The sequence below is a fragment of the Nyctereutes procyonoides genome, unplaced genomic scaffold (assembly GCF_905146905.1).
Source record: "Nyctereutes procyonoides isolate TBG_1078 unplaced genomic scaffold, NYPRO_anot_genome, whole genome shotgun sequence".
NCBI lineage: Eukaryota > Metazoa > Chordata > Mammalia > Carnivora > Canidae > Nyctereutes > Nyctereutes procyonoides.
In genome coordinates this window covers 4,127,594-4,147,998 of record NW_026575022.1, presented here as the reverse complement: position 1 = coordinate 4,147,998, position 20,405 = coordinate 4,127,594, and the positions used below count along the sequence as shown (strand labels likewise).

Here is a 20,405-nt window from a genome sequence, read left to right as displayed (position 1 = left end):
TCATCTCTAAGTATAAGTGCCACTGTCTTAATGAGATTTATTCTAAATTAATATCCAAGAGGAATTTATTAGAAATTCATGTCACTTCAAAACTCACAACTGAACTAAAATTTCATTCAATTTTTCATGTTGTTTCCAATTACTTCTTCCATAGTGTGAAAATATTCTTAGATATATTCAGTGAAAGACTATTTGACGTAAATCAATGCTTTATGAATTAACATTATTTTTTAATTCAAACCCTTTGTGGAATACATTAAGGCAATTAAAAAAATAAAATCAGGGATCCCTGGGTGGCGCAGCGGTTTGGTGCCCGCCTTTGGCCCAGGGCGTGATCCTGGAGACCCGGGATCGAATCCCACGTCGGGCTCCTGGTGCATGGAGCCTGCTTCTCCCTCTGCCTGTGTCTCTGCCTCCCCCTCTCTCTCTCTCTCTCTCTCTCTCTGTGTGTGTGTGTGACTATCATAAATAAATAACAATTAAAAAAATAAAATAAAATCTGTAACATCAATATGCCTAAGTATGATAGTTTTAATCATAAACCTATGAGATAAAATTAAAATAGTTATGAAAAATAAATTGAGATTTGAGCCAAGAATAAAATATTGCTTACTATATAACAGAATAATCTAAACTATTGTTTGGTTTTAAATTTTAGCATATCTGCTTAATGTAATATTTATGTCTATTTAAACCTGACTGATAGCAAGAACAAGAGAACTTCCCCCTTATATGCTTCTAGAATTTGTATCTAGATGTGCCTTAACAATCTTATAGAGAAATGAATCACATGTTCAAACATCCAGTAGTACAACTTTTAGGATAAAATATAATGATAAATTATTTAAATGCAAACAAATATACAATAAGTACAAATAAATATTCATAACATTGATAGTATGGGTAAATATAGTTTAATTCTATTTCACTAGAATTTATTGTATATTTTGTTTATTGTGTTCTTGTTATATAGCAGATCAAGAGTTCTCAAATCCATTCAAGTAAATTATCAAAATCCCTAAAACCTCGTCATAATATTTTCTATCATATCTTACATCAAAGTTCAGAAAAGTCCATATATTTTTCCATTATTCCCAGTTAGTTGGAATTTCAGAACAGATATGTAGATACTGTTATAAATTGTGTTCATATCAGATTCCAAAGAATAAGCAAGAACAAAATGAATGATGAATTCATTTGATGAAGAACTTAGTGCTCCTTGGAACTAGTGGATAGGCAGTGAGATAAGGAAATGAATGAGAAACAGGAAGAATGAAAAAATGGAGAAACAGAGGAGGGGATAGAAATAGGGAAGGAAAACACAAAGACCAGACTGAGAAATACTGAGGCTTTACTTCTTGGTCTGGTATCAATTACTGAGTGGCCTCAGGGAATAAAATTCTGTTCTCAGTAATTTAGCATCCTGATTTATAAAATGAGGGAGAAAGATATTTTTAAAACTATTTTATATATTTATTTGAGAGAGAAAGAGAAATCAAGTGAGAGAGCACAAGCAGGGGGAGGGAGGGGGAGAAGCAAGCAGGCTCCCCGCTGAGCAGGGATTACATGGGGGCTCAATCCCAGAACCCCTGGGATCATGACCTGAGCTGAAGACAGATGCTCATCAACTGAGCCACCAAGGTGCCGCAGGTAAGATAATTCGTATGGCTTTTCAGATCTAAAGCAACTAGATCTGATCTACTGCAATCTTTCCTGAAGAAAACTTTACTATTTCACAGAAAGGAGAAGAAACAAAGCACTACAGAGCACTCTGTAGGTATATCAATAGTGTCCGCCTGTAAGTACAAGTAGAGCTTGGTTCTCTCTTGTACATAAGGCTTGGTGCCTTATGATGACTCATATCAATAAATTTTTTACCCTGAATTACATATATGTTTTTAAAATACTCCTCCTTTATCTGACAGCCCTGGTGAAACAGACATATACATAATTTTATAAATAAGGAGGCTGAAAAGAGATAGAAGAAAGAAAGAAAGAAAGAAAGAAAGAAAGAAAGAAAGAAAGAAGAAGAAAGAGAGAGAAAGAAAGAAAGAGAGAGAGAAAGAAAGAAAGAGAGAGAGAGAGAAAAGAAAGAGAAGAGAAAGAGAAAGAAAGAGAAAGAGAAAGAGAAAGAGAAAGAGAAAGAGAAAGAGAAAGAGAAAGAGAAAGAAAGAGAAAGAGAAAGAGAAGAGAAAGAAAGAGGAGGGGAAGATGGAGGGAAGGAAGGAAGAAAGAAATGGGACAACTCAGAGCACCCACCCAATAACCACAGAGATCCAATCCAAGGTAGTAGATGTGGGATGCAAAGCACACTCCCTGCCTTACTATAAGAGATCCTGACAACATCCAGCTGGATTTCAGACTCACAATGGACCAGGCACTGCTGTGTTCCCAGCCCTTAGGAAGGGGAGAATCTTTTACAATTACCCTGTCTGTATCCCATGTGTATGGTGTGTGTGAGGAACGATAACTTATCTGTTTAGTTCTTAGTTTTCCAGGTCAAGAGGAACTTGAGCTATGAGGCTTCATTTACATCCTGAGCTAATTTTAAATGGTACTCTTCTGGACGTCAACACAATGCATAATGGAATAAATGGGAAGATGTGGGGTTTTGTGCCTGAAGGAAGGACTTGAATCATGAAAATCCAGAGTGGACTGTGGCATACTGTCACACTGGCAGCTCCCCCTAAACAAACTTCCAGGAATTCACCCCCTTGTATAGTACCCCCTCATATACTCACTCTACCTGGCCATGTGGAAAACTCCCTCCTAAGGCAGCTACTGCACTATAAAAAAATCTTAGACCTAACACCAATAAAAAATAAATTTATTATTTAAAAAAATAAAGGGTTAAAAAAATGAAATAGGAAAAAAAATATTAGACCAGATTCTTAAATGATGAGACACCACATACAAATAAACTCTGGAAGATGAGAGGTCATTCTGACATTCCAGCCTCACGGCTGAATTCAGCTGCATTAGTGACCTTTGCTTACCCTAAAGCAAAAGAACTGCCCAGTTGAGCCCTGAGAAATCATAAATTGGTGTGGTTTTAAGCTAGTAAGTTTGGGTTATTTTATCTCAATAACAACAGATAAATAAAACATAAGATTCATTTATATTTATCTCTACTACCTACCAAGGTGATTAACAGATTAATAGGTACTCAAAAATGTTAAGAACTCAACTAAATGAAATGTTCTAACAAAACAGAACAAAAGAAATGATAGAAAAACACTGTTTTTTCTTCTTCAATTATATATAATATATACATATTATATATACATACACACATATACACGCACATATCTCACATTATACATGTGACCGTATGCTATTTGACATATGATTTTATTCACATAAGTTCCAATCAATTTGCCATTTAGCTTACATGTAATTCAGAGATTTGGTTATGAAATAAGTTGTTGACGGATGGTGATAGAATCTGATAAAAAATATTATCAAAGGAAATAAAGGAATAATACAAAATGTCAAAAGCAGACACTTAAGTAAGTACTCTGAAATGGAGACTGGTGGTAGTATAAAATACGTCTTTCTAAAAATGAGGTGTCTAACATTCACTCTGGCTTCCCCTGTGTTTGTAAACAGTAATTTATTGTATTCAATTGGAACTAAGCATATTCACGTGTTTTTATTAGTTCTCCATATACTTTATCATGAGTTGACTAATACCACTACATTATTTATGGATAAGGAAACTATGCTTTCAAAGCTAATAAGCCATAGATTTAGAATTCAAGCTTGATTCTTCCAAATTCTGCTATCCACTACAAGGAGATGATGAACATTTGTATTATATCCACTCTCTCATATTTCTAGAATCAAATAAATTAAAATAAAGATAACAAGCCATAAAGTAGATGAGTCTACCAGTAGCTCTACATAAGCTGATAATGATTACCGTTTGTCCAAAATCATCCTTACTCAACAAATACAAGAATTTTAAGGCATATAAGAATGCAATTCACAGAGTAAGCATACTAATTAAGAAAAAATATAGCCATTAATAACTGTCACTACCTCTTATTCCATGATTAATACCATAAAAATACAAATAGTTAATAAAAGCTAACCATACAAGTTCTGAGAATTCTTTGCATATTTTAAAAATCTTTATTATTTTTATCAATGAATGCCTAGCTTCTATCTAAAACATGTAAAACTACACGGTTAAGTATGTGTAATGTTTTATCCTTAACTTTTATTATCCTCTTAATTCCACTGACTATTCACATATATTAATTTTTCTCCAGTTTATTTTCCAATGTGTAGATACATCCTATAAAACCCCCTCAAAGAATAATTTCTGACTATTCCATCCTAAATCCTTGTCAAGGGTGAATAAAAATTTAGAATTCAATCTATTGATAAGCTTCAGGGAAACATCTTTTAAAAATCAGGGGAGGAAAGCTGGTTCATGCTTTATAAAAACTATACCACATATAAGATATTAATATTTTTAAACAAACACAATCATCATTGGAAACTCTAGTGAAATCCTCAACATTCAAGAGCGCAAGTGTTTATAAATAGATAAGACCTTAAAAAATTCACATATATTTTCCATGACCCTTATATGTATACAAGTATGTTTTTTTCTTGTTTATTCTCATCTTTTTTAAAGAACATGAATATATCACCAACAAAGAAGTAAATAAATTCAACATAGTGCTACAGAAAACAAACTTCTAAATCAACTACCATTAAGAAGGAAATATCTGTATTATGTTACTATTTATCAAGCCATAATTTTATTTCTATATTTGTGTTTTGATTACAAGTCTCAATCCAAACACAATTGATGTATATTATCTCTATGTAAAATTTTTAAATGTATAAATTTATTAGATTAACAAGCTTTCACAAAATGCATCACATATAAAGAAAAAAATCTTCCATCTTAAAAATTATATTGTTATCATATCATTGTGAAAGAGATGGTTCTAAACATAGTTAGCATTGTGTTGTATTAATATTTCCTAAAAAATCTTACACAAATACTACTATTACAACAACTAAAAGGTAATTTGTAACGTGGTGAGAAATTGTATTAAATAGTAGCACAAGATAGGGGTGCTACTGGATGGCACAGTCTGTGAAGAGATTTACCCTTAGTTTCCTGATCTACTCTTAGTTTCCCATCAGGTCAGGTCATTAGCTCAGGCTCCTAACTGTTTCCCCTCTCACTTTGCCCCTCCCTGCCAGGGCGTGCACGCATGCATGTGTGGATGTGTGTGGGTGTGTGCACACGTGTGCACTCTCTCCCTCAAATAAATAAATCTTAAAAATAGTAGCAGAAGATAAATTAAGCTCTGACATAGTCAGTATTCAATCACCAAACATGTAACACCTGCATAAATTATCATGTATGTTTTTGAAACATATATGTGAATTCCTCACTTATTTAAATATAACTTTATCTTACCTAGGAACTATTCAATTACTACAATTCAACATGAAGGAGAATTATTTTCAAACTATCTTTAAATGCCACATTCTAAGTTATCAAACATGAAAGTTGAGCAAACGTCCATTTTGAATCCCTTTTGTTTTTTGTTGCTGTTATTAATTTTGCTTTACTTTTTAAAAACTAGGTGAATACAGCCATTCATATGGCTTAACTACTTTATGAAGTCAATATGGAAGAATTGCTTGTCATGGTATAGAATTTATTTTACATGTTTATACACACTTCCTAGGAGAAAAAAATAATAAGAAACTATCTTATAGTTAATAATTTCTTCCACAATCAATTCTGCCAGTAATTTCATTTGAAAATGTATTACTTGAAAATGAATGTAAAACAAATTTTCCTCTTTAAAACATCATTTAAATGCATGATAAATTATTTGAGTGCATCTTTCTTACCATGACAAGAACCATCGATTTCTTCATATCCTGTACTGCAGATACACCTTCCAAGAGGAACCAGCCAATCTCCATCAGCTCCACAATAGAGTTTAGGAGTATCACGCTCTTCTGCACTCTTCACACAAGAGCCCCTTACTTCAACCAAAGAAGAAGAATCAACCCTTGGGATGGTGTCAGGAAACATAGCCAAGTTACGAACAGTGAAGGGGCACTTTTTGTAGAAAACACGAACTGAGACCAGGGCAATGCATGCCCCAATGTCTTGGAAAGCCAGATAAAATCCTTTCCTTTCTATAGGCCCCACCTCACGAATTTCTGTGTTAAGTTTCAGGATACGATCACCCAAATCCATCTGGGTAAAGCTTTCATCAGCAGCAATTGTGTCAATCTTTGTATATTGGCTTGGCTTGAATTTGATTCCATGGGACTCATCTGATTCCACATAATACAGATTAAATGTTTCTTTGCAAGTTCCCAAAACCCAGGGAATGCTGTTACAATCCCTCAATGTAAACTTCATTTCCACATAAATTTTCTGTGCTGCATCACGGGAGATCCAGTTTGTTCGAAGCCAGTTGTTTTGGTTTGGTTCCATTACATTGCAGACCTGGTACGTGTGAATAGGCCTATTGTGTTCATCCATTTCAGTGATAGCATCCCACTGCAAGAAGAAAAAAAAAATTAAATGATTGTAAAACAACAGTGGTTTAAAGAGATATGATTACTTCCAAAATTTTCTATTTTAGCAAAGAAATATAAAAAGAAAGGATACAAATGAAGCAATGCAAAGCACCAATGCAGCAGGATTTTAACCATGGACCTCTGGATAAAAGTGTAGGTTCTGGACATACCAACTATCCTGGTATGAAGCTTGCTTTCCTACATATTAGATCAAGAGCTACTTAATTTCACCTCTTGTTTCCTAAACTGTAAAATGGTGCTAATAATAGTACATGTTTCCTATGGTTGTTACAAGGCATAAGTTACTTAATAGATGTAAAGCAATGTGAATAGTTCTTGGTACACTGTAAGAATGTAAAATAACATCCATTATATGATCAAAATAAACAGACTGATGACAAATACACTGTGGTTACCCACCTGCTTTCATATCCAATTTGCCACAAATTGAGATATATTTAGCAGTATTCAATTAAATATTTACATGTCTGACAGAAAACAGACATAAATAAGGCCACAGACTTATTCAAGAAATATTTATGAGGCACTATTCTAGACTCTGGGAATACAGCAGTGACTAGCTGAACCCTGCTTTTGTGAAGCTTAGAGTGAGGAGAGACAATAAAAATTGTAAATGAGTAAACTGAAAAATATGGTAGAAAATACAATGGGAAAAATTAAGGCAGGGAGATGGAAAAGAGGGTTGCAATTTTAAATAGGGTGCCCAGAAAAAGCCTTACTGAGGTGGTGACATTTAAGCAATGTCATGGCAGTGAGAGAGTGAATGAACCTCGCCAAGAGGAAACAGTTCAAATACCCTTAGTCAGGAGTATAGAGATATATCTTAGGAACAGTATGAATGGGCACGGGAAGCACATAGGTAACAGGACAGAAAGAAAAAGGACAAAAATAAGCATTTTAAAGCACTCTAGGGACGCCTGGGTGGCTCAGTGGTTGAGCGTCTGCCTTTGACTCAGGTTGTGATCCCAGGTCCTAGAATCAAGTCCCATGTCGGGTTCCCCTACTTTTCCCTCTGCCTGTGTGTCTCTCTCTGTGTCTCTCATGAATAAATAAAATCTTAAAAAAAAAATAAAGCACTCTATAAGCATTTTAAACATTTTAGCTTTTATCCTGAGCTTCATCATTGGATTATCTTCACTTCTACATGTTGACATTGAGCATTCCATTTATTTGCATTGAAAAATTCTGCTTATCCTTTTTTTTTTAATTTTAATAAAAATCTTTAAGTATCGAAAGAAATTGGCATTGTCAGTATTTACACATCTAATACGGGTAATTCCAAATTATAATTTCAAAGTGTAATTGTATTTTATTTGCATAGTAATAGTGATAATTTTCAACAGATTTGAAAAAACATTCTAGTCAATTTATAGCCTTTTTGGGAAAACATGTTAGTCATCACAGTTTCTCATTTTTACCAAAGTAAAATGGAAATAATAAACTGTTTTCTATAGTGATTAAGTATTTTATTTCCTAATACCATACTTCAGTGATTTATAATAAGATTATTTAACACATCCTGTTTGCAGTTTCTTACTTTAATTGGCTGTAGAGAGTCACTTAATCAAGACTGGTTGAATTTCAATTAGCGGTTTCAAATAGAATGGCTACTTTCTTCAGTTTACAGGACAGTTATGACATCAACCACTTCCAATATCTACTGTATATTTCTATAAATTTATGTTGTCAAGCAACCTTAAAAACAAACTGCATCTAAAAATTTTGTTTATAAGTTGCTACCTTGAAATTCAGAGCATATTTTCCAGGAGAAATACTAAGTTCCCTTGGAATTTTGGGTATAATCTTGCAAAACACCGCTGATAAACACAGTAGTTATCCAATAATCTCACGAAGATGCATGCAGTTACCCATCTCAATGTTTTCCATCTTAGTGATCACGAGTCTTATCTCTTACACTGAATTTAAGGCATACCAGCACTATCATAGCTCATTATAAATATAATATTTTATTTATTCATGAGAGACACACAGAGAGAGAGGCAGAGACACAGGCAGAGGGAAAAGCAGGCTCCTCACAGGGAGCCCGACATGGGACTTGATCCCGCGTCCCCAGGATCACGACCTGGACCTGGACCGAAGGCGGCACTAAACAGCTGAGCCACCAGGGTTACCCACAGCTCATTTTAAAGGCAAATTAACCATTTAGAATATAAGCAGTGAAACAAGATGCAAATAATAAAGTCTATGAACTACCAAAATCAGTATCCAAAATTCTAAGGATTTAACCCATTAGAGAGCCTCTGAGGTACTCAGCTAAGGATTATTCTGTTTTTAGAAAATTTTCCTTTTTTTTTTTTTTACGATTTTAGAGAATTTTCTAATAAGAACTGATCTTATTTCTCAGGAAATGTATGTAATTATGATCTAACTGCATCCTCTACTCTCCCATATTGGAAGTACAGAGCTATATTCTCAATAAATTCTGTTTGAATAATTACATTTTAACACTGTCACACTATACCTCTTCACGCTAATAAAAAGTATTAACCAAGCTCATTACAATCAATTCTCCCAAAATGAGATTTAATTAAAATGTCAAAAATGGCCTCTTGTGATAAAAAAATCTGAAATCATTTCATATATTTATTTAAAAATATGTTGGGTTTGGCAGAAAAATATTTATAAAGAAGGAAGGGTCAGGAATGGGAAAAATATAACATACATTCACTGAACAAGGGTCATTTGAACCAAGGGATGAGGAAATGACAAAATATACACAGAGAATGAGAAATGTGGTTCTTCTCCAAGATACTGCATAAAGATTCTAACAAAATGGTGCATCATTTTCTGGGTTAAATTTGTGATATTCAATGGTCTATGTAGTGTTTCTTCTCTCTTTAATTTTTAAAAGAGAAATCAGAATTAGATTTGGATACCAAAATAGTTAAAACAGATCAACATTTAGATTTATTTTGTCATATCCAAAAACACTGAAAGTCACACTGAAATTAGATTTTTAAATTTGAATCTGGCTACTTAAGAATATAAAATCAAAATTGGTATAAGATCTAAAAGACCACCTCTGTAGTCTAAAGGCTGCAGGAGTTACTCCAACTAGCTCATTCCCAACTCTTTACTCTGCCCTTCCTTGTCTCTCCCACAGAAAACCCAGTAAAGGCTCTGGCTCAGGCTTTCCCTTCCCTGACTTCTGTCACTTGACCAAAACTTGTCACCTCCTCTGTGGCCCTGAGTGGCACAGGGTTACTTCTTTATTGAGTCCTGCGAATACAGTAAACTTTGTTTTTCCAAGTCTAGTTCTTGTTTCCTCCAGGGGCCACGTGGACCTTCCCATAACATATCCAACATTATTAACCTTCTTAGAACAAACGGTCTTTCTGACAACCCCTCAGAAGACAACCGATTCTTGCCTAACCAAAAGCTTTCCCTGAGCCAGACACTTTATGTGGCCAAGTTTTTTTCTATGCATCCCATATTAATTCATCTATCTACTCCTTGGTCTAAAAAAAAGATTCATAAAATGACCGTATAACAAGCTCTCTCTGTTCTATTCATCCAGGCAGTAAGAGCAGATACGGGTGTAAAATACTCTCCCCCACAGAAGTATGTGTTATAATAATTAAACAAAGATGGCATTAGATGTAGGCAGCTTTAATGCCTTTGCAAGACTACTTAAGCAAACTGAAACCTAAACTATGGTAAATTCCTATAAATGCTCCAACGTTAAACAAAAAAACAAAACCTACGTAGAATCAATCACAAGAAGCCCAACCAGGCTTTCCCAAATAAGACACCCACTTAAGCTACAATCAAATAATTTCCTTGCTTTGCTTGCACATCTGCTCTATAAAAGCCGTTTCCCTAGCTCCTGTTTGTGGAGAGTGACCCCTAACCCCTATGGGTTTAACTCTGATTCATATTGATGCTTATTCAAATACACTCTTAGAAATTTTAGTATGCCTCAGTTTACCTTTTAATACATATACAATTTGAGTCTTGCTCTACTGGGCTCTTTTCTACATTATTTGTGAGTTGTTTTATAATATTAGTATTTTAAGTCATATATATAATATGAAAAAAATTAAGCAAAGAGTTAGGATATTTTGAGTTCAGTTCCTATTATATAAAAGCAAGTGGCTGGGCAGCCTGGGTGGCTCAGCGGTTTAGCGCCCCCTTCAGCCCAGGGTGTGATCCTGGAGAGCTGAGATGGAGCCCCACGTCGGCCTCACTGCATGGAGCCTGCTTCTCTGTCTGCCTGTGTCTCTGCCTCTCTCTCTGTGTGTGTCTCTCATGAATAAACAAATAAAATCTTAAAAAATAAATAAATAAAAGCAAGTAGCTGATAGAACTGACCAACCTAATTTCTTTTTTTTTTTAAGATTTTATTTATTTATTTGAGAGAAGGAGCCTATGAACTCCTGGATGCATGCGAGTGGTGGGGAGGTGCAGAGGGAGAAGCAGGTTCCTGACTGAGCAGGGAGCCACATGTGCAGCATAAGATCAGGACCCAGGGATCATGACCTGAGCCAAGGGACTGACAGGGAGCCCACATGGACTCAATCCCCGGACCCAGGGATCATGACCTGAGCCAAAGGCAGACACTTAACTGACTGACCCACCCAGGTATTTAGGCTTGACCAACTTAATTTCAATTGCAGAACTAAAGATAGTTTTGATTATTTCATTGTACAATTTCTCCAGTTACAAGTATTGTGTACATCTAAATATTTTACACTACAGAATGCTACGCGTGTGTTTGTTTTAAATGAACTTTTACACCCTGGAAACACGTGGTACAGAAATAAAGTTACCAAAAGTTTGTGCATATGACTGAATGCTTTATGGCACCTAAGAATATTTCTCCACTGATGGATGTCTTAGGCAGCCTCCTTTAGAGTGAGTGCTTCTTACAAGTGACAGGAAATCTAAAGAGCTATGAGCAGTACTTAATCCATTTATGCCTGAGGTTCTCTAAAAACTCGTCTCCACCCACACAACAAGAATTTTTGTTACCATAGCAAGCTAAATAAACTAGGCCAAAAAGCTGGATTCCTTTTGGGCATAGAAAATTAGAACAGGGAAATTAATTCTTAATGCAACCAGCAGTCATTGTGAATCAGATTTCTTTCTTTTTTCGGAGAACAAAATAAGGCAATCAAATAGCCTTTCTAGGCAAGAATATTCAGACAATTTGCTGGTAAATTGACCCAAACTTCTAAACTGCAGATGTAAATCTTTCAAATTTATACTTTCTTCTCTCTGAAAATCTTTGGAATTCATCAGGAATATAAACGTTTATTGCAAAAATAAATGTTAAAAATTTTAAATAAAAACAGTCTGTTTCTCAGCATAGAAAGGGCTGTTGGTAACTGAATTATAATTTCAAATAGCAGTAATAAATTCTGATTACTTACTCAAAAACCACAGTTCAAGAAAACTTGTAGGAAAAAAAAAAACAGAATTACCTCATACTAACTAACATGCTCATCTTTAATCTCCAGACTGAAAAAGGAGAGGGGAGAATCATATCCTAGATAACTCAGGACCCTAGACAGCTTGAGGGCTGGTCTGCTTTATGGAAAAAAGAAAAAAATCAGTAAAAACCAAAGTTAAATATGCTGACAGTAGGGACTAGGGAAGTAAGCACTCTAATAACATTGAAGAATGAGAAGGTTATAAAAAAAATTGGGGGTTTTACCTTTAGCCTGTGTTTCCTAAATGAGTAAGTACTTATTTATATGCATGTGAAACTGTTTTTCTCCCTTCCCTTCTCTCTCTGCCTTTAAAAAAAATCACATACTACAATACCACTAAATATTCTAATATTAAAAATTAGTCTTAAATTTATTTTTGTCTCCATTTACAATAGATCACAGCTATAAACTAAAAGGGAAATAAACATGGTGAAAAATATTTTTTCTTGTTTTATTTCTTTAAAATGTGGTTTTAATAAATATATAAAGAGAAGATATACAAAAAATAGAAAATAACAAAATATCATTTCAGGAGGAGGGGCAAGATGGTGGAGGAGCAGGGTCCCCAAGTCACCTGTCCCCACCAAATTACCTAGATGACCTTCCAATCATCCTGAAAATCTACGAATTCGGCCTGAGATTTAAAGAGAGACCAGCTGGAATGCTACAGTGAGAGGAGTTCACGCTTCTATCAAGGTAGGAAGACGGGGAAAAAGAAATAAAGGACACAAAAGGCCTCCGAGGGGGAGGGGCCCCGCGAGGAGCAGGGCTGAGGCCGGGGCGAGTGTCCCCAGGACAGGAGAGCCCCGTCCGTCCCGGAGGAGCAGGAGCTGCACCAACCTTCCCGGGCGGGCAGAAAGGGGCTCGCAGGGAGGTGGAGCAGGACCCAGGAGGGCGGGGATGCCCTCGGGCTCCCGGGGACACTCACAGACACCTGCGACCGCAGGAGAGCGCCCCGAGCTCCCTAAGGGCTGCAGCGCGCACGGCGGGGACCGGAGCAGCTCGGAGGGGCTCGGGCGGCGGCTCCGCGGCGGGGGCTGCGGGGCGGGAGCGCGAATCCCACAGCGCAGGCCCTGGAGCACAGGGCACCGGGACACAGCCCAGGATCCGGCCTCCCCCGGGACAGGCAGAGGCCGGGAGGGCCCAGGACAGCAAGGACGCCCCTGCCCCGAGCTGAGCGGATCAGCGGCCCCGCCCCGGAGCCTCCAGGCCCTGCGGACGGAGAGCTCCATAGTCACTGCGGGAGCTGAATCCAGGGCTGCAGAGCTGCCGCCGCCACTGGGGTTGTTCCTCCTGGGGCCTCACGGGGTCAACAGCCCCCACTGAGCCCTGCACCAGGCGGGGGCAGAGCAGCTCCGCCAAGTGCTAACACCTGAGAATCAGCACAGCAGGCCCCTCCCCCAGAAGACCAACTAGATGGACAAGTTCCAGGGGAAGTCAAGGGACTTAAAGTCTACAGAATCAGAAGATACTCTCTCGTGTTTGTTTTGTTTTTGGGTTTTTTTTTTTTGTTTTTGTTTTTGTTTGTTTTTTTTTTTTTTTTTTGCTTTTTGATTTGCTTGATTCCCCCACCCCCTTTTTTTCCTTTCTTTTTTTTTCTTCCTTTTTTCTTTTTCTCTTTCCTTCTTTCCTCTCTTTTTCTCCTTTTCCCAATACAACTTGCTTTTGGCCACTCTGCACTGAGCAAAATGACTAGAAGGAAAACCCCACCTCAAAAGAAAGAATCAGAAACAGTCCCTCTCTCCCACAGAGTTACAAAATCTGGATGACACTTCAATGTCAGAAAGCCAATTCAGAAGCACCATTATACAGCTACTGGTGGCTCTAGAAAAAAGCATAAAGGACTCACGAGACTTCATGACTGCAGAATTTAGATCCAATCAGGCAGAAATTAAAAATCAATTGAATGAGATGCAATCCAAACTAGAAGTCCTAACGACGAGGGTTAACGAGGTGGAAAAACGAGTGAGTGACATAGAAGACAAGTTGATGGCAAAGAGGGAAACTGAGGAAAAAAGAGACAACATTAAAAGACCATGAAGACAGATTAAGGGAAGTAAATGACAGCCTGAGGAAAAAGAACCTACGTTTAATTGGGGTTCCCGAGGGCGCCGAAAGGGCCAGAGGGCCAGAATATGTATTTGAACAAATCATACCTGAAAACTTTCCTAACCTGGGAAGGGAAACAGGCATTCAGATACAGGAAATAGAGAGATCCCCCCCTAAAATCAATAAAACCCGTTCAACACCTCGACATCTAATAGTTAAGCTTGCAAATTCCAAAGATAAAGAGAAGATCCTTAAAGCAGCAATGAGACAAGAAGTCCCTGACTTTTATGGGGAGGAGTATTAGGGTAACAGCAGACCTCTCCACAGAGACCTGGCAGGCCAGAAAGGGATGGCAGGATATATTCAGGGTCCTAAATGAGAAGAACATGCAACCAAGAATACTTTATCCAGCAAGGCTCTCATTCAAAATGGAAGGAGAGATAAAGAGCTTCCAAGACAGGCAGGAACTGAAAGAATATGTGACCTCCAAACCAGCTCTGCAAGAAATTTTAAGGGGGACTCTTAAAATTCCCCTTTAAGAAGAAGTTTAGTGGAACAATCCACAAAAACAAGGACTAAATAGATATCATGATGACACTAAACTCATATCTGTCAATAGTAACTCTGAACGTGAACAGGCTCAATGACCCCATCAAAAGGCGCAGGGTTTCAGACTGGATAAAAAAGCAGGACCCATCTATTTGCTGTCTACAAGAGACTCATTTTAGACAGAAGGACACCTACAACCTGAAAAAAAAGGTTGGAGAACCATTTACCATTCAAATGGTCCTCAAAAGAAAGCAGGGGTAGCCATCCTTATATCAGATAAACTAAAATTTACCCCGAAGACAGTAGTGAGAGATGAAGAGGGACACTATATCATACTTAAAGGATCTATCCAGCAAGAGGACTTAACAATCCTCAATATATATGCCCCGAATGTGGGAGCTGCCAAATATATCAATTAATAACCAAAGTGAAGAAATACTTAGATAATACTACACTTTTACTTGGTAACTTTAATGTAGCACTTTCTACACTCGATAGGTCTTCTAAGCACAACATCTCCAAAGAAACGAGAGCTTTAAATGATACACTGGACCAGATGGATTTCACAGATATCTACAGAACTTTACATCCAAACTCATACACATTCTTCTCAAGTGCACATGGAACTTTCTCCAGAATAGACCACATACTGGGTCACAAATGGGGTCTGAACCGATACCAAAGGATTGGGATCATCCCCTGCATATTCTCAGACCATAATGCCTTGAAATTAGAACTAAATCACAACAAGAAGTTTGGAAGGACCTCAAACATGGAGGTTAAGGACCATCCTGCTAAAAGATGAAAGGGTCAACCCGGAAATTAAGGAAGAATTAAAAAGATTCATGGAAACTAATGAGAATGAAGATACAACTGTTTAAAATCTTTGGGATGCAGCAAAAGCGGTCCTGAGGGGGAAATACATCGCAATACAAGCATCCATTCAAAAACTGGAAAGAACTCAAATAAAAAAGCTAACCTTACACATAAAGGAGCTGGAGAAACAACAGCAAATAGATCCTACCCTCAGCAGAAGAAGAGAGTTAATAAAGATTCGAGCAGAACTCAATGAAATAAAGACTAGAAGAACTGTGGAAGAAATCAACAGAACCAGGAGTTGGTTCTTTGAAAGAAATAATAAGACAGATAAACCATTAGCCAGCCTTATTAAAAAGAAGAGAGAGAAGTCTCAAATTAATAAAATCATGAATGAGAAAGGAGAGATCACTACCAACACCAAGGAAATACAAACGACTTTAAAAACATATTATGAACAGCTCTACGCCAATAAATTAGGCAATCTAGAAGAAATGGACGCATTCCTGGAAAGCCACAAACTACCAAAACTGGAACAGGAAGAAAGAGAAAACCTGAACAGGCCAATAACCAGGGAGGAAATCGAAGCAGTCATCAAAAACCTCCCAAGACACAAAAGTCCAGGGCCAGATGGCTTCCCAGGGGAATTCTATCAAACGTTTAAAGAAGAAACCATACCTATTCTACTAAAGCTGTTTGGAAAGATAGAAAGAGATGGAGTACTTCCAAATTCATTCTATGAGGCCAGCATCACCTTAATTCCAAAACCAGACAAAGACCCCACCAAAAAGGAGAATTACAGACCAATATCCCTGATGAACATGGATGCAAAAATTCTCAACAAGATACTAGCCAATAGGATCCAACAACACATTAAGAAAATTATTCACCATGACCAAGTAGGATTTATCCCCGGGACACAAGGCTGGTTCAACACTCGTAAAACAATCAATGTGATTCATCATATCAGCAAGAGAAAAACCAAGGACCATATGATCCTCTCATTAGATGCAGAGAAAGCATTTGACAAAATACACCATCCATTCCTGATCAAAACTCTTCAGAGTGTAGGGATAGAGGGAACTTTCCTCGACATCTTAAAAGCCATCTACGAAAAGCCTACAGCAAATATCATTCTCAATGGGGAAGCACTGGGAGCCTTTCCCCTAAGATCAGGAACAAGATAGGGATGTCCACTCTCACCACTGCTATTCAACATATCAACATAGTACTGGAAGTCCTAGCCTCAGCCATCAGACAACAAAAAGACATTAAAGGCATTCAAATTGGCAAAGAAGAAGTCAAACTCTCCCTCTTTGCCGATGACATGATACTCTACATAGAAAACCCAAAAGCCTCCAACCCAAGATTGCTAGAACTCATACAGCAATTTGACAGCGTGGCAGGATACAAAATCAATGCCCAGAAGTCAGTGGCATTTCTATACACTAATAATGAGACTGAAGAAAGAGAAATTAAGGAGTCAATCCCATTTACAATTGCACCCAAGAGCATAAGATACCTAGGAATAAACCTAACCAAAGAGGTAAAGGATCTATACCCTAAAAACTGTAGAACACTTCTTAAAGAAATTGAGGAAGACACAAAGAGATGGAAAAATATTCCATGCTCATGGATTGGCAGAATTAATATTGTGAAAATGTCAGTGTTACCCAGGGCAATTTACACATTTAATGCAATCCCTATCAAAATACCATGGACTTTCTTCAGAGAGTTGGAACAAGTTATTTTAAGATTTGTGTGGAATGAGAAAAGACCCCGAATAGCCAGGGGAATTTTAAAAAAGAAAACCATAGCTGGGGGCCTCACAATGCCAGATTTCAGGTTGTACTACAAAGCTGTGGTCATCAAGACAGTGTGGTACTGGCACAAAAACAGACATAGATCAATGGAACAGAATAGAGAACCCACAAGTGGACCCTCAACTTTATGGTCAACTAATATTCGATAAAGGAGGAAAGACTCTCCACTGGAAGAAAGACAGTCTCTTCAATAAATGATGCTGTGGAAAAAGGACATCCACATGCAGAAGAATGAAACTAGAGCACTCTCTTGCACCAGACACAAAGATAAACTCAAAATGGATGAAAGATCTAAATGTGAGACAAGAGTCCATCAAAATCCTAGAGAACACAGGCAACACCCTTTTTGAACTTGGCCACAGCAACTTCTTGCAAGATACATCCACAAAGGCAAAAGAAACAAACGCAAAAATGAACTATTGGGACTTCATCAAGGTAAGAAGTTTTTGCACAGCAAAGGATACAGTCAACAAAACTAAAAGACAACCTACAGAATGGGAGAAGATATTTGCAAATGACCTATCAGATAAAGGGCTAGTTTCCAAGATCTATAAAGAACTTATTAAACTTAACACCAAAGAAACAAACAATCCAATCATGAAAAGGGAAAAAGACATGAACAGAAATCTCACAGAGGAAGACATAGACATGGCCAACACCCACATGAGAAAATGCTCTGCATCACTTGCCATCAGGGAAATACAAATCAAAACCACAATGAGATCCCACCTCACACCAGTGAGAATGGGGAAAATTAACAAGGCAGGAAACCACAAATGTTGGAGAGGATGCGGAGAAAAGGGAAACCTCTTGCACTGTTGGTGGGAATGTGAACTGGTGCAGCCACTCTGGAAAACTGTGTGGAGGTTCCTCAAAGAGTCAAAAATAGACCTGCCCTACGACCCAGCAATTGCACTGTTGGGGATTTACCACAAAGATTCAGATTCAGTGAAACGCTGGGACACCTGCACCCCAATGTTTATAGCAGCCATGTCCACAATGGCCAAACTGTGGAAGGAGCCTCGTTGTCCATCGAAAGATGAATGGATAAAGAAGATGTGGTTTACGTATACAATGGAATATTACTCAGCCATTAGAAACGACAAATACCCACTATTTGCTTCAACGTGGATGGAACTGGAGGGTATTATGCTGAGTGAAGTAAGTCAATCGGAGGACAAACAGTGTATGTTCTCATTCATTTGGGGAATATAAATAATAGTGAAAGGGAATACAAGGGAAGGGAGAAGAAATGTGTGGGAGATATCAGAAAGGGAGACAGAACATAAAGACTCCCAACTCTGGGAAACGAACTAGGGGTGGTGGAAGGGGAGAAGGGCGGGGGGGTGGGGGTGAATGGGTGACAGGCACTGAGAGGGGCACTTGAGGGGATGAGCACTGGGTGTTATTCTGTATGTTGGTAAATTGAACACCAATAAAAAATAAATTTATTTTAAAAAAGATCATTTCAAAAATATAGAGTCAAAAAAGCAAAGGCCTTTTAATGTTAGCTATCATTAATTAATTGATATATTAATAAAGCAATGAGATAGCCTATTATTCAGACTTCTTCCAAAGGTAAAAAAAATAATCTAAAGATAGATTAAAAAAAAAGAAACAACAATAAAATAATGATAAACCTATAATTCTCACTTTCATGTATGCCTTGTTACCAAGCATTTTGTAGTGTGTGGCTGTAACTAATTATCTCAGGATTGAACTAAATTTAAATGAGAAAGGGATACAAGGGAAGAGAACCTTCAGCATCATTCTAAGAATGATAAAAATAGAAGTGAGAATGCAGAAAAGCTTTCATTTGGTAAAATGGCACATATTTGATTTGTTCCAAGCATTCTACTTCTTACCTTAGGTAATCCAAATAAACTAAAGTGCTGAATGCACATAGGCATCTCATTATGTAACGTTGTAGTGGCTTAATTTTTAAATCATAAGCATCTAAAATTCTCAATCAAAGAAAAGCTTGTTAAAGGGGCCTTCTTATTCTAATGTGATATTTTCCTCAAAACCACTTAAATATTCACTTTGAGTCAATATACTGACATAAACTTAGAAAATTAGTGCCCTGAATTCTGCTGCTAGGCATGTAGTTAATAACATAAATCTGTTTTTGCAGCAGAAATGATAACTACTTTCAGAGAATAAAACAAGAAGCAAAATGTATCATGTGCAGATACATTTCTATTTCACTTTGGGCAAACATAAAACTTTTTTATTAGCACTACAAAGATATTTAATAAAAAAAGTACGAACTCAATGTCATGTCTAGAAGATAACTGCTGAGACTAAGTAAGTTTTATAAATAAATTTATTACTTTTGGTGCATTTGTCCTATTAACAGGATCAAAATATTATGGGAAAAAAGATAATTTCCATTAAGAAGAAATGATTCTTCCCATAAAAAATTTTCATATGAAGATTAAAAATTCTTACAGTCTATCTTCTGAATGTCTGAAAGTCTTAATTAGTATAAAAAGTTGAGATTTTTTCTTTTGAACAATGAAGATGCTATTAGTAGGATTTCTACAATAAAGATATGGTAAATATTCATCTTAATTACTCTGTCTTATGTTCAATAATACATGAATACCTTGCTTGTTTCTAGAGAACTTTGTAAATATAGAAAATCCTGGTTTATGGATGAGGATACTGACTTAAAGGTGGGAGTTGATTTCTTGAGTTTACAAAGAAAACAGAAGTGTCAATACCACAAGTATCTGAAAAGACCTATTGGTCCCTATAGTCTTTGAACTAAAATAAATTTAAGTAACTTGTAATATCCATCAGGGGAGGCACTTTGTTTTATTCATCACTCTATCCTTAGTACCAGGGGGATACAACACCAGGATCACAGTAGGTTCTATGTATTTGTTGAATACACACATGAATATTAGAAGGCTTTAATTCTAAACCAATTCTGAATGCTTCCACTAATGGGAGATTACTTCTTAAATCAGGATTCTAAATATCACACATTGTTCAGAAATATATACACTTTGAGCAATCTCCTAAACTAGTCATCTTATTTTAGAGCTTTCATAATGACTTAGCTGAACATAAAAATATCAGATGACTTAACTGAAGCCTGCAAACATCAGATGAC

The 20,405-nt window shown here is 36.9% G+C and overlaps 1 protein-coding gene across 1 annotated transcript in view; it reads right to left on the bottom strand.

The window, feature by feature from the left end:
- The window catches only part of LOC129520989 (ephrin type-A receptor 6-like), a 727,437-nt gene that overhangs the window by 527,187 nt on the left and 179,845 nt on the right, over positions 1–20,405 (bottom strand). Inside the window, 1 exon segment of the mRNA XM_055342191.1 lies at positions 5,890–6,553. Within this exon segment, the coding sequence (XP_055198166.1) occupies positions 5,890–6,553 (664 nt within the window).